The following is a 24,865-nucleotide window of genomic DNA, read 5'->3' on the forward strand; positions in this document are numbered from 1 at the left end:
AAGAAGGATCCTACCATTATTCTCAAGCATCTGAGCAATTAGACAGTTCAATTGCCAAGTCTAGCTCACCACGGAAAGCAACTCCACATTTGGAAGTTCCTTCTAAACCAGGGGTGTCAATCTCATTTCACATTGTGGGCCACATACGACCCCTAGGTAGACGTCGTGGTACTCGGACGATTCGCCGAAAGACGTTTGGCCGACGGACGTTTGGCCGACGGACAGTTTGCCGAACGGACGTTTCGCCGAAACGGGATTCGCACGCTCCCCCCACCCCCGGATCGTGTGTGTACATGTTTTTCAACCTTGGCCCGCGGGCCATATTCGGCCTGTTACAGATAACATTCATTTAGGAATAACAAGGGCATGTACTGCCCCCGCTGGACATATTTCTAAATACAAGTTCGTGCTACAATGTGCTGCCAATTTTTTATATTTTTTATTTTATCCTTGCGTTCAAAGTAGTAGCCATTTGGAGATCACGCAGAACAGTACGTGGCAGAAGAAATAGAGAAAATAAAGTAGTAGTAACAGTAAGTTCTACTGTAATGAAATTGTAAATCCAGAAATCCTACTCCAGAAAATTTACACCAGCATAAAAAACGTTGAGATTAATCTTTGAATTAAGGTTCTCAGCAAATCATTTTGAATATATATTTCCTAAAATATTGGGAAATTATTTAAAATTAAACTAGAAGTAAAAGTGTGTTCCATGGCATTTTCAGGTATTGTTTTCTAAGCCCCCTAGTCTGTCCAAGGCACTTAGAATTTCACATAAGTCTTCTAGTGTTGTTTTTTCTCAGTGTCAGACATCAATCCCCAGCTTTGATAAATTACATTGTGTGTCCAAATGGCTACTACTATGTCACTTCAGTGTGGTATGGCAGGTTGTGTGCAATGTTGCTGTCGCTGAAAAGGGTGTCAAACTGACGATGGTTTAAACCAGGGGTCACCATACTACGGCCCGCGGGCCGGGTACGGCCCGCCGGCACATTTGGACCGGCCCTCTGAACAATACCAGAGACGCCATCGGATTTTTTTTCCTATTTGGCCTTGAAGACTGGGACGTTTTAATCTTGTGTTTGGTTCATTGCACCCCTGCTGAGCCCACAAATCATCCCAGTGAAGCGGGGCTTCGCATTGCTTCTTTGGTGACACGCGCGGGGAGAGTGTTTCCCTTTGATGCATGCGGGCACGTCCACCGTTGCATGCACGAGCAGTGTTACCGAGACATCTGGACGATCGCAGGTGAGGGCGGAGCCCTGGGACCATCGCGGACTATTCAAGCATATTAAAACTGCAACCTGTTTGAGAACGGAATAATGGCGAAAAAGTTAGGTGAGAGAAAAATTGATTCAGAATGCAGGGTATTTAACCTGGAGTGGACAAACGATTATTTTTTTGTTCAATGCAAAGAAAAGGCTGTTTGTCTCATTTGTCAAGAGACGGTGGCGGTATTCAAAGAATACAATCTTTGCCGACACTATGAATCCCGTCACAAAGACAAGTACGATAGATTGCAAGGCCAAATACGAGCAGACAAACTCTCAAAGCGAAAAAGTGGACTACTATCTCAGCAGAACCAGGCATCCGTTCGGGCCAGCTTTTGGGTTGCTAAATTGATAGCAAGCAGCGGTAAGCCTTTCACTGACGGAGAGTTTGTTAAGAAATGTATGGATACTGTCGCGGAGGAGGTGTGTCCCGAGAAGAAAGATGCATTTAATGCCGTAAGTCTGTCGGTGAGTACAATGACCAGACGCGTTGAAGAAATCGGGAGTAATGTATATGCCCAGCTGCAGCAGAAGACGAAATAATTTGACTTTTTTTCATTAGCACTGGATGAAAGCACGGACGTGCAAGACACAGCGCAACTGCTCATTTTTATTCGTGGAGTTAGCGCAAACTTTGAGATTTGCGAGGATCTGGCAGCCCTCCAAAGTCTCAAAGGGACTACAACGGGAGAGGATATTTTTGACAAAGTGTGCCAAACCATGGAGAAGTTGGACCTGGACTGGTCAAAGCTAGCTAGCATCACGACTGACGGGGCTCCTAGCATGGTGGCCGAAACTAGCGGTCTAATAATGGGACGCATGAACCGGGAGTTGGAAAAAAGGGGTTTCACCGCCCCGCTACGAGTCCACTGCCAAATTCACCACCAAGCACTGTGCTGCAAAATGTTGACGTGGGATTCTGTAATGACGGTTGTGGTGTCGTGCATAAACTTCAGAGCAAAGGGAGAAGATTGTGCATGGCACAACAGAAAGTTAATGTTCCATGGCTTTTTTTTCTATGAAGAACCCAGAGAGAGTTATTTAGTTATTATTTATTTCATAAATAGTGTTATTTATTTCCTGTTTTTTCTGTGAAGAACTCAGAGAGGGTTATTTAGTTATTATTTATTTCATTAATAGTGTTATTATATGTTTCCTGACTTTTTTTCTGTAAAGAACCTGGAAAGGGTTATTTGGTTATGTGTGGCTTTCTGGAAAACAATAAAAAAAAATTAAGCTCCCCTACGATCGTCACACTTTTTCTGTTACAAACTGACACCGGCCCCCCATCAGAGAAGGGAGAAGTTATGCTGCCCTCACAAGAAAAAGTTTGGGGACCCCTGGTTTAAACCTTTGGATCAGATTCAATTTACAGTGCGAACAACCACCTCTGTGATGTGGTCCATTTTCAAAGATTTACAACTTCATGGTGCAAAATACGGAAAAATGTTCTCCATTACGGACTTGTACTTTCTCTCTGAACTTTGTCACAACACCTGCTTTCTTTCCGATCATGGATGGCGCGCCGTCTGTAGCCATGCTGACAGCGCAGGGCCAGTCCACTCCAATTCAGTCCAGTGCAGGAACGACAGACCCGAAAATGTCCTCAGCTGTTGTGGTGTCCATCAAAGGCACAATCTCCACAAACTCTTCAGTAACAGACAATTTCTCATCAACTCCACAAATAAATATGGCCAGTTGAGCCACCTCCGCGATGTCTGTGTTCTCATCAATTGCAATGGAAAATGCAATACATGACATAATTCTCTGTTTCAATTCAATCGAAATCTGCCGATAGTTCCGAAATCCTCTCAGCTGTAATGTTCCTCGTAAAACTAATATCTGCAAAAACTTGTCACTTCTCGGAAAATACGAGTCCAGCTGCCTTCATAATGCATCTTTAAACAAAGTCACCATCGGAATACGGCTTTGATGCTAATGTTATTTCACTAGCATTTAGGTTGCTGGCTTTTACCGCAGCTTCACTGACTTCTCGGCTCCGGGTGATAGTTGACTGCTGTTTCCTCAGACCCGCCAACAATTTGTTGACCTTATCTGTTCTCAGTTGTCCTTGTAAGCAGTCATATTTTGCGCTGTGGTGAGTCTCTGAGTGATGGCGAATATTATATTCCTTCAGTGGTGGGCCGTCAGGACCAATGTTCCCTCTAATTTTTTGTTTGTCTGGGCAGAAAGACAACCTTTCAGAGCATACTGAGTACCAGTGTGAGCAACATCATCATTGCTCGCTATGGGCACACACCAGTATCACACCTGCCATAAGCAGGTGCATGTCTACTACACATAAATGATTTAGTAATAATAAAAGGTAATGATTAATATCTATGAATGGGCGGCCCGGCGGGTGAGTGGTTCGCGCGTCGGCCTCACAGCTCTGGGGTCCTGGGTTCAAATCCAGGTCGCTCCACCTGTGTTGAATTTGCTTATTCTCCCTGGGCCTGCGTGGGTTTTCTCTGAGTACTCGGAGTACGTTTTCCTCCGACATCCCAAAAAGATGCATTGTAGGCTGATTGGACACTCTAAAATTGCCCCTAGGTATGGGTCTGAGTGTGCATGGCTGTCCGTCTCCTTGTGCCCTGCGATCGGCTGGCCACCGATACAGGGTGTCCCCCGCCCCTGGCCCAAAGTCAGCAGGGATAGGCTCCATCACCCCCCGCGAGTGATAAAGTGGATAAAGCGGTTCAGAAAATGAACGAAAAAATATCTATGAATAAAACATCTTCATAAATGCCATTAGAATATGCACAAATCCGACTTAAATTTTACCTTATTTTACACATCTGTCCTTCTCACTTCTCATTCTCATTCAAATGACTTTTCTGCTGAACGTGTCACTTGAGATAGTCAAGTTTCCATTTATATGCATTATTTTTCCATGATTTTGCTTTGATTTATTTAATAAGGGATAGCACATTATAATGAACATATTTATATTCATGTTCATGAACATATCATATGTAAGATTGTAGCCGAGGGCTAATTTCCATTTATAGTCCATTGTGTAGGTTGAAGACAAACAATCACACATACTAGACACACGCACGCACGCACACACACAACAACACACACAGCAGATTTAGAGAGTTCTCACCCCATTTCACCGCTTGTTCTATTTGCACAGTAAAGTAAAAAGGAATGTATTAATAAATATTAAAATGCAATTAAAAAAAAGATAGAAGGGCTGTAAAACACGAAAAACATAAGAGTGGACAGAGGTACTGCCACTGGCTGCCACGTGAACGGCGCCATCATGGGGGGAAAAAAAGAAAAATATGGATTTTTTTTTGTGCGCTCCAATGATTTGCTGTGCGCGGAGAAGACGAGAGTAGTGCACAATTGCGCACGTGCGCAGCTTAGAGGGAACATTGGTCAGGACCTTCAAGGCCTTCTCTGCTGGCCTAAGAAATATCTGAATCATATATTATATTTTGACCATCAATACTTATTAAATAATTCAAAATTGTCTTTTAGCTTCCTTTCATTGCTTTCCCCCCTGGTTGCACTGCTTCCAGATGTGTATTTTCATATTGAAGCATTTAACCAATCACATTTCAGCCATTATTTGTTGCCAGGGTCAGAAATCTGCCTCAAGGCCTTCACAATCAGTTCTGCAGGCTCTGTTGCATTAAACAAGCGTCGATACGACTGTTGCTTTAACCAATCAGATTTTGAGTTGGCAACACCACAATGCCTTGTCGCAGGCGTAGGGATACGTCATTGCCTTCTCGCAGGCGTAGGGATACGTCATCGCTTTCATCAACTATGATTGGCTAGTGATTAGCCAGAGCTACCAAACTGTATCTGGAGCGAGCTGCACAAGCAAATATATTGATGTGTTGATTCAAAGCCATTTTCAAGACGGACTATGCCAGAAATACAACAGGACAGGCTCGTCTTTCAGCATTAGCTTCGATGGCGATAGAAAAGAAGGAAGAAAGAAAGGAGGATGGATATTGTGTACAGTTAAAAATGATTTTTGGTAAGTAAAATATGGCTATATTCCTAAATAATATTTCGATTGTGGGCCTGGTTCTGATATCTGAAAAGCTCCAGTGTTTGTATTTAAGATCCAGTGTTTGTATTTAATCACTAAATGCTGCAAGGAAGTGGATTTTACCCCATTTTAGTGCAATTTTTGCCGTTTCGCCATTGACGTCCATTGCTGTCTTTTCCCGGTAAATTCACTCCCCTGGCACGGTTGTAATGTCTGAAAAGCTCCAGTATTTGTATTTAATCAATAAATGCTGCTAGCAAGTGGATTTTACCCCATTTTAGTGCAATTTTTGCCATTTCGCGTATGGACGTATTTGGACGTATCGACGTCCATCGCTGTCTTTTTCCCAGGGAAATGATACTCCGGGCCCGGTTCTGATGTCTAAAAAGCTCCAGTATTTGTATTTAATCAATAAATGCTGTGTTCGGCTGGATTTTACCCCATTTTCAGGCAATGTTTGCCGGTACGCCAATGACTTTCATCGCTGTCTTTTCCCGGGAAAATCACCCCTCTGGCCCGGTTGTAATGTCTGAAAAGCTCCAGTATTTGTATTTAATCATGAAATGCTGCTAGGAAGTGGATTTTACCCCATTTTGGTGCATTGATTTATTGATTATTTTTTATGTGTCGCAGCTGTAGCTGCAGTAGAGGTTTTATTGCCATAAAATTGTTTTTGAGGGTTGGATTGATTCGTTGAAGGCGCTACGAGAAAATGCACAGACCGCCACTGTATTCCTTACATACTGAAACTTGTTGCAAAAACACCAAGCACAGAGGTTTACCGTACATTTCCGTGAATAAATAGAATGTGGTCTATTTATCTAATTCTACACTCTATCCACCGCCATTTTTGCTAATGAGTGTGTAGCAGGCAGGTAGCGAACACGGTAGAAACAACGTCAGAACAAGCAGCAGATGGTGCAAAACAGTGCGCCCCTAGCGGATAATTCTTAAATGGCATTGAATTACAAAATTAACTCCAAGTCTTTTATGCATGTTTTCACTTTCAAATTATCCTGCGGACCTGATCGAACCTTCTTGCGGGCTGTATGTTTGACACCCCTGTTCTAAACTGAAATATGCCCACTAATATTCAACGTAATGCCCATTTTTGCCTGCTGGAAATAACAATACAGTGCCTTGCGAAAATATGTGGCCCCCTTGAAATTTTCAACCTTTCGCCACATTTCAGGCTCCAAACATAAAGATATAAAAAACATTTTTTTCAAGAATCAACAAGTGGGACACAATCGTGAAATGGAATGAAATATTTTGAATATGTGATGCCTTTTAACAAATAAAAAAAAACTGAAGTGGGGCATGCAAAATTATTCGCAAATAAATGTATCCAGGTGTTAGAATGGCAAAGTCAAGGTCCAGACCTAAATCCAATTGAGAATCTGTGGGCAGAGCTGCAGACTGCTGTTCACAAACGCCCTCCATCCAACCTCACTGAGGTCGAGCTGTTTAGCAAGGAAGAATGGGCACGAATTTCTAAGTCTCTCGGTCTGCAAAACTGAGAGACATACCTTCAGCGACTTGCAGCAAAAGGTGGCACTAAAAAGTATAAATGCAAGGGGGTGAATAAAATCGCACACCCCACTTTTCAGGTTTTCATTTGTTCAAAAAGTTTAAAATACCCAGTAAATTTCATTCTGCTTTACATTTGTGCCTCACGTTGATTCTTAAAAAAAATGTGTGTGTTGGAATCCTGAAATGTGGCAAAAGATTGAAAAGTTCAAGAGTGCCGAATATACTTTCATGAGGCACTGTATATACTACAGTCAGAAGTCGAATCCTGTGCTTCTTTCATTAAAATCCTTGCTTATGTGTCTGAACGCACTCTGTTTTCTTTGTTGTCCCCATTTATCTTCAAATGTTCTAATGCTCCAGAACAGAAAACGAATGCACAGCGTTAAGGTTAATGCGCACTACTCTCGTCTTCTCTGCGCAGCAGCAATCCTATGGCGCGCAGTTAAAAAAAAAAAACGGATTTTTTTTTTTTTTTTTTTTTACCCCTTTCTTCATGATGGCGCCGTTTAAGCGGCAGCCAGTGGCAGTAGCTCTGTCCACTTATGTTTTTCGTGTTTTACAGCATGTTTTACATGAAAAATTAGAGGGAACATTGACATGCACCTGCTTGTGGCAGGTGTGATACTGGTGTGCCCATTGCGAGCAATGATGATGTCGTGACCGGATGATTCGCCTAAAGACGTTTCGCCGACGGACGTTTGACAGACGGACAGGTCTCTGAATGAACGTTCGTTCGAACAGCGTTTCATGATTAAATACAAATACTAGTATTTGTATTTAATCATTAAACGCTGTTTTCAGCTGGATTTGACCGAATTTGAGAGCATTTTGAGCCGTTTGGCGAATGGACGTATATGGACATTTTTTTGCCTCCATCGCGACATTTTACCGAGGAATTCACTTCCCTGGGCTCGGTTCTAATGTCCAAAGAGCTCCAGTATTTGTATTTAATCATTAAACGCTGTTTTCGGCTGGATTTGACCGAATTTGAGAGCATTTTGAGCCGTTTGGCGAATGGACGTATATAGACGTTTTTTTGCCTCCATCGCGATATCATCACGACATTTTACCGAGGAATTCACTTCCCTGGGCTCGGTTCTAATGTCCAAAGAGCTCCAGTATTTTTATTTAATCATTAAATGCTGTTTTAGGATGGATTTGACCCGATTGCTGTCATTTTACGGCTCGGTTCTGCTACATCTGCCCACCCAAGTGCTTATTCCCGGGCTGCCATTGATGGTAGACTAACATAGATTTTTACTATAATTTGGACAACACCGGCGGCGGGCCGGATTAAAAATCCTAACGGGCCGTATATGGCCCGTGGGCCGAGGTTGAAAAACTTGTACACACACGATCCGGGGGCGGGGCGAGCGCGCGAATCCCGTTTCGGCGAAACCTCCGTTCGGCCGAATGAACGTTCGGCGGAACGTCCATTCGGCGACCTGCCCGTCTGTCAAACGTCCGTCGGCGAAACGTCTTTAGGCGAATCATCCGAGTACCGATGATGTCGCTTACACTGGTACTCAGTGCGCTCAGGGAGGTTGACTTTCTGCTCAGACCAACGAAAAATTAGAGGGAACATTGGTAACAAGTGGTTTCAAGACAGAGTTAGATTTCAAAGTAAAGTTCCAAGTCTTAGAACAGGGGTGGTTAGGTCCGGTCCTCGAGAGCCCTTATCCAATCTGTTTTCTGTATCTCCCTCCTCTACCACACCTGAATCAAATGATCAACTCATCAGCAAGATGTCCAGAAGCTTCATACCGAACCAGATTATTTGATTTAGATGTGTTGGTGGAGGGAGATATACTTCCTCTGTGTGGTTCCAGTTTTTGTCCAACTTTACGTCTTTTGAGTCTGTATCCGTTTTTGCTACCGCAATCAAAATGGCGCCGTTCAAGTTGCAGCCGGTGGCGGTAGCTCCGTCCACTCTTGCTCGTTTTGTGTTTTTGCGGCTTTTCTGTCTTAATGATTTGATTTGGTGATTCTTAATGATCCCATTTACTTTGATTTGCTTTGTACTTTGTGCTTTTGCTTTGTTGTTCTGCGGCCTTTGCGACTGTACTGTCTAATTTATAACTATGCCTTTTCTTGCTACTGTCACAATGAAATTTCCCGAATACGGGATGAATAAAGTTATCCAATCCAATCCAATCCAATCCAAAACAGGCCGAATAGGGGCTCTCGAGGACCGGAGATGGCCACCCCTGTTTTAGAGCAGTGTTTCCTAACCAGTGTGCCGTGAGCGATGCTCAGGTGTGCCACGGGAAATTACAAGGAGTCATACACCGTAATAATCCAAGAGAGAAATCTCAATATTAAGAGATTAAAATTGAACTATTATGAGGTTAAAATTCAAATATGAATTCATAGATTGTACTATAACAAGATTCAAATCATAATATTATGAAATTAAAGTCATTTTGTTGCTTATTTTTATGTAAACCCTAAACTCTTTGGAATTTCGGGCTTCAACTTTTGTCGACGTTAAGTTTGTGCGAGCACAAAATGGCTTTTCTCGTAATGTTAGGTTGTTGAAGTCATATTGGGAAGAAAAATGTGGTAATATTACTTATAAAAAGTCAAAAATTAAATTAAGGTTAAAAAACATTGCATTAATTATTTTTACATCAGTCGAACTGAAAGCTGTTTGGGGTCTGCAGGCATCAACTTTGATGACGTTAGATCGGTGTGAAAATAAATCATTTTGGAATAATTTGGTGGGGATTATTTAATTCCTGTTAATAAAACTTTGATGAGAACAACTTTATAATGTTAATATAGGTGACATAGTTTTAAAATAGAAGATTTTCAGATAGTGGTGTGCCTTGAGATTTTTTTGAGAAAAAGGTTGGGAAACACAGTTTTAGAGGATAGGAGTAAGAGTCAAAGTAAGGTTTCGAAGTGGGTCTCATATTGAAATGTGTATTTTGCCCGTTTCTAGTCATGACTCCATGAGTCTCAAGCTTCTCCTTAGTAGAGATCTGTCCTGTAGCCAGATGTGTCCTTGAAGACTTGCAACATTGTCGTTATCTTCTATTTGCCGGTTCATTACAAATAGCTTATCCTTGAAGACTTGCAACATTGTCGTTATCTTCTATTTGCCGGTTCATAACAAATAGCTTCCTGTATGAAGTAGAGGAAAATCCCATCCCTGTTCGGTTTCGGTACCACCCTCTTGAGAGAATAAAGGTGAATATAAATTGTCTGTCTCTGCGCATTTGTGGATGACAGACCGTGGTTCACCTGTGACCGGAATATTCTGTAATAAAAGCTTCGAAGTCACTGTTCATCGCATCTAGCCTGTATTTGGACAACTAACATCTTCCACATCCGAAATTAATCGGACCCTAGAAGGAAGACAGAGCGCTCTTCCTTCAACATTTACTAGAAACGGGCAAAATACACATTTCAATATGAGACCCACTTCAGTTTCAAGCCAAGATGAGCGTTTCTTGACACGCTCTGGTTTAAAATAGCGTTCCAAGAATGGGCAAGTTTCAAACTAGGAATCCAAGACACTAAGTGTAAAAAATTCTTCAACATTAGCATACTTTTAAGAATTTTCTCCACCTGTTTCCACTTTTAAGTGTGTTGTCGGTGCGTTTTCCTCCGAGGTTGAGGGGACGCTGCGACGCATGACGTTTAACACTCGGGGCAACTTCAGTCTCAGTTTAGGTCCCCTCCATGGCGACGATGAGGAGAATGCCCCCCACTTGAAGGCTCCGTGTTTCTGTGTCGAGTCTGACCGATGACATGCAAGGAAAACTTTTAACACTTTAAAAGCTTCATAGTAGATCCGTTTTCAAAACAGGTTTACACTTCATTGGAACGCAAAATAATAGGAACAGCGCTTCGTTTGATAAAACATTGCAATCTACATTTTACTAAGTCATATTCAAACAATTTGTTAAAAGACATTTTCGCTGAATCAGTTTGGTGTCCTAATAAAACAAATGGAACAGATCATGTAAATAGTTGGAAAAGATTCAATTGTGCCTCTTCAAATATGGTTTTGAGAAAGATTGCCCACTACTTCATCTTGACCAGTTCTGTACATTTTCAAAATAAAATAACTTGGTTATATCTGAAAGTGTGGAAATATTTTCTGTCTAATTTTTCCTATTAGTAAAAGAATCATAGAAACACCAAAACAAACACGATTATAAGATCAAGTTTTTTTTTAAAGTATCTGTTACTTCTTCAAACCTAAGTTTTCCCACATAACATCCACTTTTTACATTTAGAAAAAAAGCACATTAAACGTGTGTATATGACTCACCCGAACTCATTGTCGCTACTCTCAGTAAAACACAAAGTTGTACACGAACGCACACTATTAAACGAAAACTCAAGCCGCGCCTTCACAACAATTACGACACAAATATACGCACACCCACGTACACGAACAATAAAAATAGTCCTGGAGATTCCCAGAAGTGTTCAATAAGCGCCACCAGCAGGCAACATTTCAAACAGAAAGCATTTCAGGATATCGTATATTTATGAGTACGTATAGTGATTAAAAAAATCCTTTTGCTGGACTAAATAGGTGAAAATATAATTGTTGCCTATTAAAAAGTCTTCCCTTAAGGCCAGTGCCATATAGTTTTTATTTTCATTTTCAGAACCACTTTATCCTCATTAGCGTCGTGGGGGGTGCTAGAACCCAGTGGCGGTCGGTGCATTTTCTCGTAGCGCCTTCAACGTATCAATCCAACCCTCAAAAACTATTTTATGGCTATAAAACCTCTACTGCATCTGGAGCTGCGACACATAAAAAATAATCAATAAATCAATGCACAAAAATGGGGTAAAATCCACTTCCTAGCAGCATTTCATGATTAAATACAAATACTGGAGCTTTTCACACATTAAAACCAGGCCAGGGGGGGTGATTTTCCCGGGAAAAGACAGCGATGAACGTCAATGGCGTACGGGCAAACATTGCCCGAAAGTGGGGTAAAATCCAGCCGAAAACAGCATTTATTGATTAAATACGAATACTGGAGCTTTTTAGACATCAGAACCGGGCCCGGAGTATCATTTCCCCGGTAAAAAGACAGCGATGAACGTCGATACGTCCATACGTGTAATGACAAAAAATGCACTAAAATTAGGTAAAATCCACTTCCTAGCAGCATTTATTGATTGAATGCAAATACTGGAGCTTTGAGACATTACAACCAGGCCAGGGGGTGAATTCCTCGGGAAAAGACAGCGATGGACGTCAATGGCGAAACGGCAAAAATTAAACTGGGGTAAAATCCACATCGAGCAGCATTTAGTGATTAAATACAAACACTGGAGCTTAAATACAAACACTGGAGCTTTTCAGATATCAGAACCGGGCCCACAATTGAAATATTATTTCTCTGACGACACCGCTATTGTTGGACGAGTGACGGACGGGAACGATCTGGAGTACGGGGGAGTCATCACAGCCTTTGTTGACTGGTGTAGGCAAAACCACCTTCTACATCAACACCAGTAAGACAAAGGAAATGGTCATCGATTTTCGGAGGAATCCTCAGCAGACCACTCAGGTGAACATCCAGGGTACAGACATTGAAATTGTGGAGAATTTTAAGTACTACCTGGGTGTTCACCTCAACAACAAACTAGACTGGTCCACAAACATAGATGCCCTGTACAAAAGGGGCCAGAGCCGCCTCTACCTACTGAGGAGTCTACGGTCCTTTGGAGTGTGCAGGACACTGCTGAGGACTTTCTACGACACTGTGGTGGCATCTACAGTGTTTTATGCAGTGCTCTGTTGGGGATGCGGGAGCATGGAGAGGGACAGGAACAGGCTGAATAAGCTGGTCAGGAGGGCCAGGTCTGTTCTGGGCTGTACTCTGGACTATGTGGAGGAAGTGGGAGAGCGGAGAATGCTGACCAGGATGATGTCCATCATGGACAGCACCTCCCACCCCCTGCATGAGTCTGTGGAGTCCCTCCAAAGCTCCTTTAGCAATAGACTGCAGCACCCTCATTGCAGGAAGGAGCGCTTCCGCAGATCCTTCCTCCCATCAGCTGTCAGGCTCTTTAACAAAAAAATGGCTGAGTGTTAAGACCTACCGTATGCATGCATGTACATTTATGTGTATGTATGTATATATGTGCTAAGCAACACGCTTATTTATTTATATATTTATTCATTAACTTACTTATTACCTATCTATTTATGTCTAAAATGCCTTTCCTATTGCTGCATCCTCACCCTCTTGCTACTGTGACAACGAAATTTCCCAAATACAGGATGAATAAAGTTATCCAATCAAATCCAATATTATACTCACCAGAAATTCTTTTTAACTGTACACAATATCCATCCTCCTTTCTTTATTGCTTCTTTTCTATCGCCATCGAAGCTAATGATGAAAGTCGAGCCTGTCCTGTCATATTTCCGGCATAGTCCGTCTTGAAAATGGCTTTAAATAAACACAACAATATATTTGCTTGTCCAGCTAAGTTAGCGCAATGAAAGTGGCGCACACACCATTTTCCCGGCTGTAACAGGCTTGTTAGCTTCGGAGTTGACCGCCCTTTCTTAATGATGTCCATTTTTTTCTGGAAAAGTCCGTCTGGAAAATAGCTTTGTGAACAAATCTGCAACCAAATCTGTCGGCCATTATGGGTGGAGTTTGCGATCTCTGGCTGCCTCACTATGGCTTTCGCCCGCCTTCTAGCCAATCATAGTTGGTGAAAGCAATGACGTATCCCAGCCAGCAAAATGCCAACGCCTATGAAAAATCATTGTGGGGTTGCCAACTCGAAATCTGATTGGTTAAAAGCAACATTCTTGTTTAATGCAGCAGACCCCACAGAACTGATTGTGAAGGCTTTGAGGCAGATCTGATCTGGCAACAAATAATGGCTGAAATGTGATTGGTTAAATGCTTCAATATGAAAACAGCAGTGCAACCAGGGGGAAAAGCAATGAAAGGAAGCTAACAGACCATTTGGAATAGTAAGTGTTGATGGACAAAATATAATATGATTCAGATATTTCTTAGGCCAGCAGAGAAGGCCTTGAAGGCGCTGACGGCCCGCCACTGCTAGAACCTATCCCACCTGACTTCAGGCCAGAGGTGAATTGGTGGAGGAGTTGAGAGATTTTAGATCAATAGCTCCTACCCCAGGGGTTGCCAACTGTGGTCCTTGAGAGCTCCTATCCATTCCGTTTTCCATGTCTACCTCCACCAACTCACCTGAATCAAATAATCGGGATCAGTATGAAGCTTCTGGACAGCTTGCTGATGGGTTGATCATTTGATTCAGGTGCGGTAGAGGAGGGAGATATGGATAGGGGCCCTCGAGGACCGGAGTTGGCCACCCCTGTCCTACCCAATCTTCTTTGAATTCAGCCCCTCTTTAGCATAGAATCAAGAAATTTAGTATGCATATCAGCTCTAAATAGACTCACAAAAAGAAGCCAAGCCCGAAAACCCACAGGATGGTTGCCTTCTTAGCTAGAAGTTGACATTTTTCACGGTCACAAATATTTGGAGCTATTTAGCATTGTATATATGTCATGTTCTGTAGCCTGTGTCTTTTCAGCAGTTGATTAAGCCAACAAGGTGGGGCGGGATCGGCACACCTGCAGCTGATTGACACATCCGGTATTTAAGGAAGTATTGCGTTCCTTGCCCTTGCTTACCGCCCCGCTTGTCCAACACCTGTGACATCCCCGAGATTTTTGACGTTTGTATTTTGTTTTCCTTACTTTGAAAACCTTAGTTTATTTCGCCGACTCAATCGTCCTGTTTTGTTGTACTTCTTCATCCTTAGTTTATTCGCCGACTCGGTCATGCTGTTTCGTTACCTCCTTTCGATACTCCCGATTTTGACGTCCTCTTTTTGTTTAATAAATTCTAGTTTTTGTGAATATCAACTCCGTTCCTTAGCTGTTGTGGATCTATCTTTAATCAGCGAGCCGATTCATAACAATATATAAAACTTCAGTGTAGAGTCAGTGGAGGGGAAATTCCACCATTTTGACATCTGACAAGTTTTAGTGATTCACTTAACACAATTTAACTTTCCCCAGCACTCTAAAACAAAAAGAGAAAGTTGTGTTCTATCACTCCTACAAAACAAGTCATTTCACCACATGCCTGAGTCATTACTAACATTTAAAGGAAATGAAACATCTGTTATGGTAAGCAGAAGCTCATAGCCAACTCCAACCTCTTGCTTGTGGCTTCATGTTGAACATGCATAATATTTACAAGGTGATGCTTGAATATGAGGCTGACCCGAATTTAGTCACTAGTTTCCCTTTAAAGAAAGGGGTGAACCTGATAAATACTCTTGTATGTATTTTTTTGATGAGAAAAGGGGTAAAAACAACAACAACAACAACAAAATAAACTTGTAATTTTTTTAATTTTACATTTTCTAAAGAGAAAATATTTTTATCCAATTTAATTTTTTCTTATTTTGTCAGATTTGATAAATATTTTTAACAAAGACAATTTACTTTTATCTTTTTAATTGCTGTCAATGCACTGAAATATGATCATTCACTGCCAACTCCTCAATTTAATTACTAGATACTAAATCAATGGCAGCAGTTTAAAAAGTTGTGATAGAATTTAAAATTCAAACTCCAGGTGGTAGGATTTATAAAAATAAACATTTCTTCAATAAAAAAAATACTACACAATAAATCACAGCAGTAAAATAATCAAAAGACACTTTTAAAAATAGCAACTTTGCTTCAAAGTTAGCGTTAAGAAGCCACCTCAGATGTTTCTGCAGCAAAATCAATTTCCTGTTGCATTAAAATGTAAAGCCAATGGAAACATCTTAACCTCCTAAGACCCAGATTCTTGAAAGGCGTGCATTTTTATTTTCTCTTTGATATTTAGGCTAAGTGGGACCTGATGAGTGTAAAAATCAAGAATTATCTTTTTACATGATGTTGTTTCTGAGAAAAATGAGGCCCACATCATAAGTGGATGCAAGGCCCTTGTAGTCCAAAATTTAACATTGTAGTCTTGTGACAATCAAAAATGTGATGTCCACACATGTGGACGCCAGGTCCTAGGAGGTTAAAGGAAATCTCTTACAGATCAACTTCACTGAAACATTTTCTATAATTTATAAATATAAAAGGTGAAATATAACCAATATGACAATGACAGAGGAATCATATATCTTTACAATCTTGATAAAAATCCACATTCAACTTCCAATGTTTCTTACAGTTTACTAAGGTTGATTACCAGATTGTGATTATTGATCAACTAGGAAATGTAAATCACTATTATTTCACGTTAAATGTTTATAACTCACACTAAATTCCCCCTAGGTGTGTGTGTGTGTGTATCTGTGTGCGAATGAGATCCAAGTTTGGTTAGCTTTGTTTTGAAATTGTTCCACGTAGCAGTCACACACGTCGATGCTTTAGTTGACGATTAAAATTGAGAGTAATCAGACAGATCTAATGCAGTTTTTTTATTTTTATTTTTATCAAACTTTGTCTTTTTTACGTCAACTATCGTCCGTGGACATTTACCTGGGTTAAATATTGGAATTCACTTCATAAGGTGACTGTTTGAATAAGAATAAATACTCAATCAAAATACATTGCCTACAAGAGTCCTGGCAGGGTTGCCGATCGTGCTTTTGAACAAAACGGCGCGGGTTTGATTCCCGGTCCGTGCACTACATCTGAGCCACTGACAGTCCCAATTTCCATATACTACAGCCTAATCTGAAGCATGTTTCTAATATGAGATTGTGTTCTGGGTTGGATGTTTTACAACGTCTACTCTCCACAACCATTAAAAAAAACACAGGTTAAGTAGAAATAAACAACCAAGCAACTGGAATTTTGTGCCCCATGACGCTTGTGACGATAAGTTGTTTGGAAAATGAATGAATGAATCTTTATAACTATAATAAAGAAAATATATTCAACCAACACACACCCTGTGGGGTTTATCCTCCTGACTACCAGTAGTTCAAATTTGTCCTCTGTAGAGGAAATTTGTGAACCTAAATATCTCTTACCCAGTGCACCCAATCACATTAACTCCTGTTGTGCTCTATAGAGGACATTCAGAGCTTTCCAATGATAGTTTTGCAGTTCTCCAATTACTTCACATAGATTATGGACTTTCAAAATCAATGTGTTTGGACAACATTTTTTTCCTGGTAGTCAGGAGAATAAGGATTTATAATGGGCAAATTTTAAAGTTCAACTCAGAGTCATTTTTGATCTGGAATTGAACATAATGTTGATAAAAACAATGCAAAGAAATTCACCTTAGAGTTTCACTTATACATGTCTTTCCAAGCACTGAAAGACATTTTACGTCAGAACATTTTGCTTGAGAACAGAAACAACGATTTTAGGAGTCTTTAAAAAATGTGCATGACATTGAGAGATGTTGACCCATTTTTTTTGTTTCAGGTGCTTTGTAGGTGAAGTGATGTGTGGTAGGATTTCCTCTGCCATTTAAGTTTGAACTACAGTGGTACCTCAAGATACGAGTTTAATGCGTCCCGAGACTGAGCTCATGTCGATTTTCTCGTAACTCAAACGAACGTTTCCCATAGAAATGAACTAAAAACAAATTAATTCGTTCCAACCCTCTGAAAAACCACCCAAAACAGGATATTGGATTGGAAAAACATTTTTATTTGTTCTAATTCGCCATCTATTAACAAAGTAACCAATAACTAGTGGTTTAATATTACTAACGCGCTCGTAACATAACATAAACAAATTTAAATGAACTTGGATTACGATGCAGACACACTCAAAAAGAAATTTAATCTAACCCAACACTAAACTTAATTCTAATTTTGTTTGACATTTTGATACCTTTCTTCTCCCGGGTTGGCTCTATTTGCCCCGCCTCCACACTGACTTTCAGTCAATTTTGAGGGTTATTTGATTTTGTATTCCCTTCAAAATATTCCCAAAATGATACACACAAATGTCCTCACAATAGGATAACACACGACCACTTGCCAATGAGAAGTAGTATATACGCCATTCGCACTGACCAACGGGAAAAAACACTGAAAAAATGAAACGCTCTGCCCAGTGCTCGCAAAGACATTACATGAGGGAGTTGCGACCACAGAGACATTACACGAGGGAGTTGCGGGGAGAGAGACAGTGCCCATGATGTTCTTATGAGCAGCCTCTCGCGTCCGCTGTCTGCTCGTATATAGAAAATTTGTCTCGCATCTCAAGATAAATCTGATCAAAATTTTACTCGTATCTCAAATTGCTTGTATGTCGGGGTACTCGTATGTCGAGGTACCACTGTATTGCCATTAATTGGAGCCAGTGAGGAGGATGACTACAGTTAGTCAGCCGGTAAGACGAAGGTGAAGCAGAAGAAGGAGAGGTTGGACAAGAAGTTAGTTCGGACCGTGGCCTCCATGTCGTGGAAGAGTGAACGTTCATCAGGGTCGCCGGCGGGCATTGTCCTCTTCAGCTGGTGGAGTTTCAGCAGGATGCGCTGATGCCCGCGACCGCGCATAATGCCGCGGAAGGCTAGTACGGACACCAGGTGCCTCGAGCTAGCAGTGTCACAAAAAAATAAAATGTTTTTATTTATTTTTCATTAGTTTTTACATTTTTGTTTTCATTAGAAAAAATGACTATAAATAATTTTAAAACCGTTTCATAGCTTAACTCATACACTGCAAGCTCAGGTTAGAGAGTATGTGTTGAGGTAGTTAGTAAAAGAGGGAAATTGGTATCAAAAAGACCTATTTACGTCAATAGAAATCCAATCTATTTAATTTATAATGGACTGGATGTCTGCCATCCAAAGAGTTAAGCAATGTCAGGTCACGGTCACATATATATAAATATAAAATATATAAATATTATATATATATATATATATATATATAAATATATATACAGACGCTCCCCTACTTACGAACGAGTTAGGTTCCGAGCGATTGTTCATAAGTTGAATTTGTTTGTAAGTTGATTCAGTGCTATATTTTGTATTATAATTTATGTTTAAGGCCTATATAAGTATATTGAAGGTTTATATAAGTGCATTTGTATGTTTAAGGCTTGTATAAGTAACACGCATTGGTTTGTACTGAAAAAAAACATTTAATAAAATGGAGAGAATATGTACAGTACTGTATAGAGAGAGAGAGAGATTTATGTATTAGAAACTGGCCGAAAGAAGCGATCTAACGACGATTGCACAGTTTTCTTCTTTTTTTCATCATAAATGATGCGGTAGCACTGTATGGCATCATTCAATTGATTTGCAAACTTTGTGCAACGTTCAAATTTGGGTCCTGCTGCTCGATCTTTATGTTTATAAATGGTACTGACGGTCGAACGATTCAAGTTGTATTCCCGTGCAACGCTCACCACTTTCTCACGCGCATCAAGCTTCGTTATTATTGCCACTCGTTTCAAATGAAATGGCTTGCCTCTTCCTTGCAACTCCCTCCATAGAAGCCTTTCGCTTTTTACCAACCATATTCAATAATGGATGCACGAGATATTTAATGATACAAATAAAAAAGGTTCTTTGCGCACTGGAGATACGTTCATGCACTTCCGCATTGCAACGAATTGGACAGAAGAAGGTAGATGCTGGGTGAGCTGAGCTCTCACAGCGCCAGGCGTCGGTATTAGCGGCGGAAAGAAGCATTACTCGGAAAAAATACAAAATCCAACTTACGAACATTTTTCGACATAAACGCAATTTGCAGACATGTTCGTATGTACCGTTGTTCGTAAGTCGTATGTTCGTAAGTAGGGGAGCGTCTGTATATATATAATATATATTATATATATCATATTATATATATATATATAATATTTAATTGGATTGTTTTTATTTATTTGATTTGAAGAGCATTTAACTGTTATTTCTGATTTTCTTTGTTTGCCTATGTGGGAGTGTTGATATTTCACCTGCACTTACTCCTCGGTTTTCAGTCATCTTTCACCATGATCATGAACAGGAAGCAAGTTGCCTCATCTCTTCATGCTTGCAGTAATAATCTCAAATCCTTCCCTTTTTTCTTAAAAGACAACTTCCATATTTTAATGGTGCCAGTAGCTAGCTGGGATACGTTTCAGCAGCCCGCATTAGTCTTGTGAGGATGCGTGGTATGGAAAATGATGAATGAATGAATACTTTTAACTAAGTTAAGTTAATTAAAAAATATTTTTTAAACTTTTAAATATTTTTTGATCAGAGATATGAGAGATACTTTTCCCTAATTTTTCAGCTTTGTTTTGGTGTATTTTACTGTAAGATTTGCCAAATTTTATTTACCGTATGTTCCTGCTTATTGACCGCATCCGGGTATAAATTGTCTTCATATGCATGGTTTTAATAGGGAGTACAGGTGTGTTGCATTGAAGGGAGAATCTAAAGAAAAATCATCGCATGCGGTATTTCTGAGATACTGTATAAATCGAAACGATCGTCTGCTGAATTTCACATTCCAAACAGATGTTGCCTGTACGTCGACGAATTCAAAAAGGAAGTCACGTAAGCAGTACATTCCGGAAGTGTCTGGATGCAAATGAGATACACATTAGCAGGTATCAAGGATGATATTTTAATGATCAATCGCAAGACCTTCAATCAGCCTTAACAACTATTGGGATGTGCGGACATGGTAAACACTACGAACACATGTATCAGGGTTACTCGTGTCTGGCCAGTCAGAGCACATTTAACTACCGGTAAAAGATAAGATGGCGGCGCCCTGAGCGAGCAATGGCAGGCACAAGTAAGTAAGTTTTTTCATGTTTTATGCGAGATACGATTTCTTTTTCATTGAATTTCATTCATAGACATCAAAATAAATTTTGCTGGCGCGAAGTCAGCTGGGATAGGCTCCAGCACCCTCCGCGACCCTAGTGAGGATAAAGGAGGTCAGAAAATGAGATGAGATGAAAGACCATATCGACCACATTGTCTTGCGTTATTGCGTTTCGTCTTTGTCACCTTGCAGTTTCGTGCATGTCAAGTCTAATTTGTGCAAATATAAGCCGTACCCTTGATTCAGTCATCATTTTTTGGAGTTACAAATACGGCTTATATGCGAGAAAATACGTTATTTATTTATTTTTGCACTTTCAACCTAAAAACTTTGGGAATTTTATTTTAAGCATAAAATAACATTTGTTGTTTTCCAAACTTATTTTGGGTGTTTTATTATATTTTCATTATGAACTAAGATTTCTTATTTCATTTGAATTCATTTTAGTTGTTTGTTTTGTTGATCTTTGAATTTAGATTTAAAGGTCTAGTAAGGGGCAGCACAGTGGGGCGAGTGGTTAGCGCGTCAGCCTCACAGCTCTGGGGTCCTGGGTTCAAATCCAGGTCATGTCCATCTGCGTGGAGTTTGCATGTTCTCCCTGGGCCTGTGTGGGTTTCCTCCAGGTACTCCGGTTTCCTCCCACATTCCAAAAAACATGGATGGTAGGCTGATTGGACACTCCAAATTACCCCCAGGTATGAGTGTGAACGTCAATGGTTGTCCGTCTCCCCGAGCCCCGCGATTGGCTGGCCACCGATTCAGGGTGTCCCCTGCCTCTGGCCTGGAGTCAGCTGGGATAGGCTCCAGCACCCCCCGCAACCCTAATGAGGATGAAGCGGTTCAGAAAATGAGACGAGATGAGGTCTAGTAAGGTCGTGAAGGTCGTGACCGGACGTTTGGTCGACGGACACTTCGTCCCTGGACGTTTGGTCGCCGGACACTTCGTCGACCGGACACTTCGTCGACCGGACACTTCGTCGACCGGACAATTCGTCGCCGGACACTTCGTCGACCAGACACTTCGTCGACTGAACAATTCGTCGCCGGACACTTCGTCGACAGACAGTTCGCCTAACCTTACGGAGCTAGACGTCATCGTTTGTCGGCCATCTTTAGAACAGGCCCATTCGCTCCTATTAATAGTCAATAGAATTTGCTCTTTGAAAGGACAATAGATTGCTTGATTTAAAATCAAACGTGTGCGTCTATATCAAAGTCAGAGATGCAGTATTTTTGGCATACTTCATAAAAATATCAGCATCCAGTCAGAATCGTAGCCACATCAATTCGCGATTAAAAACCAAACAGTTAATAGTAATTTAGTGGAGTCACTCTGTGCCCCCCGAGGAACCGAATAATAATTTTATTTATTGCCTTTTATTTTAAAAATGGAGCGCTCAACGTAGGAACCCCGTTTCGTGCGTAGTGTGTTTAGAGATGAGCCCATTTGGTACGCACACGCCCAAATGTTAATGTGTTTGTGTTGTCAAGCGAGTTTTTGCTGTTTTATTTTCTTTAATAAAGAATATGTGAATTTCCTTTTTCTTCTTTAAGTGGTTAACGTCAGAGGTTAAGGTTAGACGAACTGTCTGGCGACGAAGTGTTCGGCGACGAAGTGTCCGGTCGACGAAGTGTCCGGTCGACGAACTGTCCGGCGACCAAACGTCCGTTCGACCACTTTTAAATTAGTACCTTGTCCTGTCAGTGCTAGGATTTTGTAGGTGTGTCCCTGCAATAAGTCAATCACCCTCCCAGCGCTCGCTTGCATTGATGCTTACGCGTTAGCGTTTCGCATGTTTTCTCTGTCAACTCAATTGTGCCTGTTTGAACCATCTGAGTCAGAATATAATTTTAAATGAAAAAAAAACACCGTGTTTCCGAGTGTCACCTACAGAATCCTATTCATTTAAATTTGTCAGGGTTCACAACAGCTTTTACTTTACTCGCCCAATCCAAAAATGTGACCTTACAGGACCTTTGCAGGTTTCTGTTAAATGTATGGTATCAAGGCATTGATTTGTTTGACGACTATTACGCTAACATTTTTTTTTAAATGCCTCGGGCCACAGATGATGATTTTGCCTCTTTAGCTGTCTTAAGTCGTTGGCTGTCATTAACGGCAACAGACATCCAATTCATTGGAAGTGGGAGGGCTCGCAGCAAATGAACAATTTCACTTCAATTGAATTGGATGTCTACTAGAAATGAACCACTTCCATTCAAAGCAGTAGGATTAAAAAATACACACGATTGGCAATGTATCATCATCAGTAGCAGCCAAAGTGTTAATGGCGCTTACCTAAAATCAGGGTATTGTTGGAGTAGCGGCTGCAGGTGGTCTTTGATGTCACCTTTGTTCTTCTGGCCCACGATGTCGCTTAGGTACTCGCCGACCGGGTCCAGCCACTCTTCACGTGAGCCCTGCCCGACAACATGCAAAATTGTCTTTACGAATTGCCTTGCCGACGATCAAGTCAGAGCTGTCATACCATGCGCCGGAAGACGTCTGCCAGCCTGGAGCTCTGGATTCGGATTTTCGCGGCCGCCTTGTCGTGTTGACGATTTTTACACGAGTAGTTGTTTTTCATCAGCTGGCCCACGTACTCCTTCACCACGTGGTAATGCGCCCGGCTCGCCATCTCCTGTCCAAAACATCGACTCGGCATTTGTTGGCAAACTCATGGCACAAACTGCAGATCAGGCCAGGCCAGCCACAAATGTAACCTTCCAATAAATTAATTTATATTTCTTGTACTTTAACTGTGATAAATATCAAATCCATTTGTACATGCAAAAGTGAATTATTTTATTCATTTTAGATTATATTTTTTTTCAAAATGCATACATCTTCAGTTTTAAATTAATTTGAGGTATTTCAAAATAATATTTTAAATAAAAAAATTGAGACTTTTTTTATAATTTGTATTTTTAAAATTTAGTTATTTTAGTTTAAAAAAAAGGACAAGCACCCCTCTGCTGACAATGATGGACACTTGGCAATGAATGATCATGTTTTCAATGCCACTGATGGCGATCGATGGCCAATCCATTTAGAATGGGAGGCCTTTCCAGGCCAAATGGATTAGATCGTGACCGGCCGTTTGGTTGTCGGACGTTTGGTCTTGGACGTTTGGTTGCCCGGACCCAAACAACCTGCAACCAAGCGTCCGGCGACCAAAAGTCCGGTGACAAAACAAGGTAAAACAACACGGTCTATGCATCAATAAAAGCCAACAATGGCCCTGAACAGTTTCACTGAGCGGACGTGAGTGTATAAGAGTTTGTATGTACATGAGTTGTATCCTTAGGAAGGGACGTCAGTCAGGGTCTTAACAAGTTCTACAACAAAACACAATAAAAGTACGGGCGATTTTGAGCTTTTCTGTAGCCTAATAATTAATAGGGCATTAATTCGCAGTTTGTATTTAGGGAATTTGAGCAACGATTTTAAATGGTAATTATCAATAACCTTCCGGGCGACCAAAAGTCCGGCGACCAAACGGCCGAGTACCGGATTGGATGGTCCACCTGTGTGGAGTTTGCATGTTCTCGCCAGGACTGCGTAGGTTTTCTCTGGGTACTTCGGTTTCCTCCCACATTCAAAATGCATGCATGGTAGGCTGATTGGACACTGAAGTACCCCTTGGTTTGAGTGTGAACATGAATGGTTGTCCGTCTCCTCATGCCCTGCGATCAGCTGGCCACCGATTCAGGGTGTCCCCTGCCTCTGGCCCAAAGTCAGCTGGAATAGCCTCCAGCACCCCCCGCTACCCTAGTGAGGATAAAACGGTTCAGAAAATGAATGGATGACTGAAAGATTATACATACTTTTTTATCTAAAAATGTAATATTTAGTTCTTTGCAGTTTCTTATTTAGAAAAAAACATTTTTTTAAAATCGTAAATGGAACAATTAAAACGGAATATTTCTCGTTTTCCACTTTGAGTTTTTAAAAATCAATGGACTAAAACATAAAAATGGAAAAATTTAATGTTTTTCCCTTTTTACATTTTTTTAAAAATTATTTTTCAAATCTAAAATCTGAATATTAAGGGGTGATTTCCACTTTTTTTAAATCCTCAAAAATATTTTTAGAAAGCCTAACATTTTTTAAATGTAAAAATAGATTAAAAAAAAGACATGAAAATGATTTCTCCCTTTTTTGTTAAAAAAATACATTCAAACAAACATTAAAAACACAAGAGAATATTTTCTATTAAGAATATTTAATGGTTTTCTTTTTTAATGAAAAAAAAAGAAA

The 24,865-nt window shown here is 40.7% G+C and overlaps 2 protein-coding genes across 7 annotated transcripts in view; both read right to left on the reverse strand.

Moving 5' to 3' along the window:
- Window positions 1-11,262, reverse strand: part of tnfaip2b (tumor necrosis factor, alpha-induced protein 2b) — a 36,418-nt gene extending 25,156 nt beyond the window's left edge. Inside the window, exons 1-2 of one of the 2 annotated variants that reach the window (XM_077620973.1) lie at window positions 11,099-11,262; window positions 10,390-10,560 (exon numbers count right to left, since the gene is read on the reverse strand). In XM_077620973.1, the coding sequence (XP_077477099.1) occupies window positions 10,390-10,560; window positions 11,099-11,108 (181 nt within the window). In that variant the 5' untranslated portion in view covers window positions 11,109-11,262. Of the gene's footprint in view, window positions 1-10,370; window positions 10,561-11,098 lie in introns of those variants that run through there. The other variant, XM_077620974.1, reaches the window with a different exon arrangement.
- A 3,926-nt stretch (window positions 11,263-15,188) lies between these two features.
- The window catches only part of exoc3l4 (exocyst complex component 3-like 4), a 53,468-nt gene continuing 43,791 nt past the window's right edge, over window positions 15,189-24,865 (reverse strand). For all 5 annotated transcript variants that reach the window (XM_077620970.1, XM_077620968.1, XM_077620971.1 and 2 more), the window contains 3 exons: window positions 23,094-23,246; window positions 22,904-23,025; window positions 15,189-18,366 (listed from right to left, as the gene is read on the reverse strand). In XM_077620970.1, the coding sequence (XP_077477096.1) occupies window positions 18,150-18,366; window positions 22,904-23,025; window positions 23,094-23,246 (492 nt within the window). In that variant the 3' untranslated portion in view covers window positions 15,189-18,149. The remainder of the gene's footprint in view (window positions 18,367-22,903; window positions 23,026-23,093; window positions 23,247-24,865) is intronic.

The sequence above is a fragment of the Stigmatopora argus genome, chromosome 15 (assembly GCF_051989625.1).
Source record: "Stigmatopora argus isolate UIUO_Sarg chromosome 15, RoL_Sarg_1.0, whole genome shotgun sequence".
NCBI classification, from domain to species: Eukaryota; Metazoa; Chordata; class Actinopteri; order Syngnathiformes; family Syngnathidae; genus Stigmatopora; species Stigmatopora argus.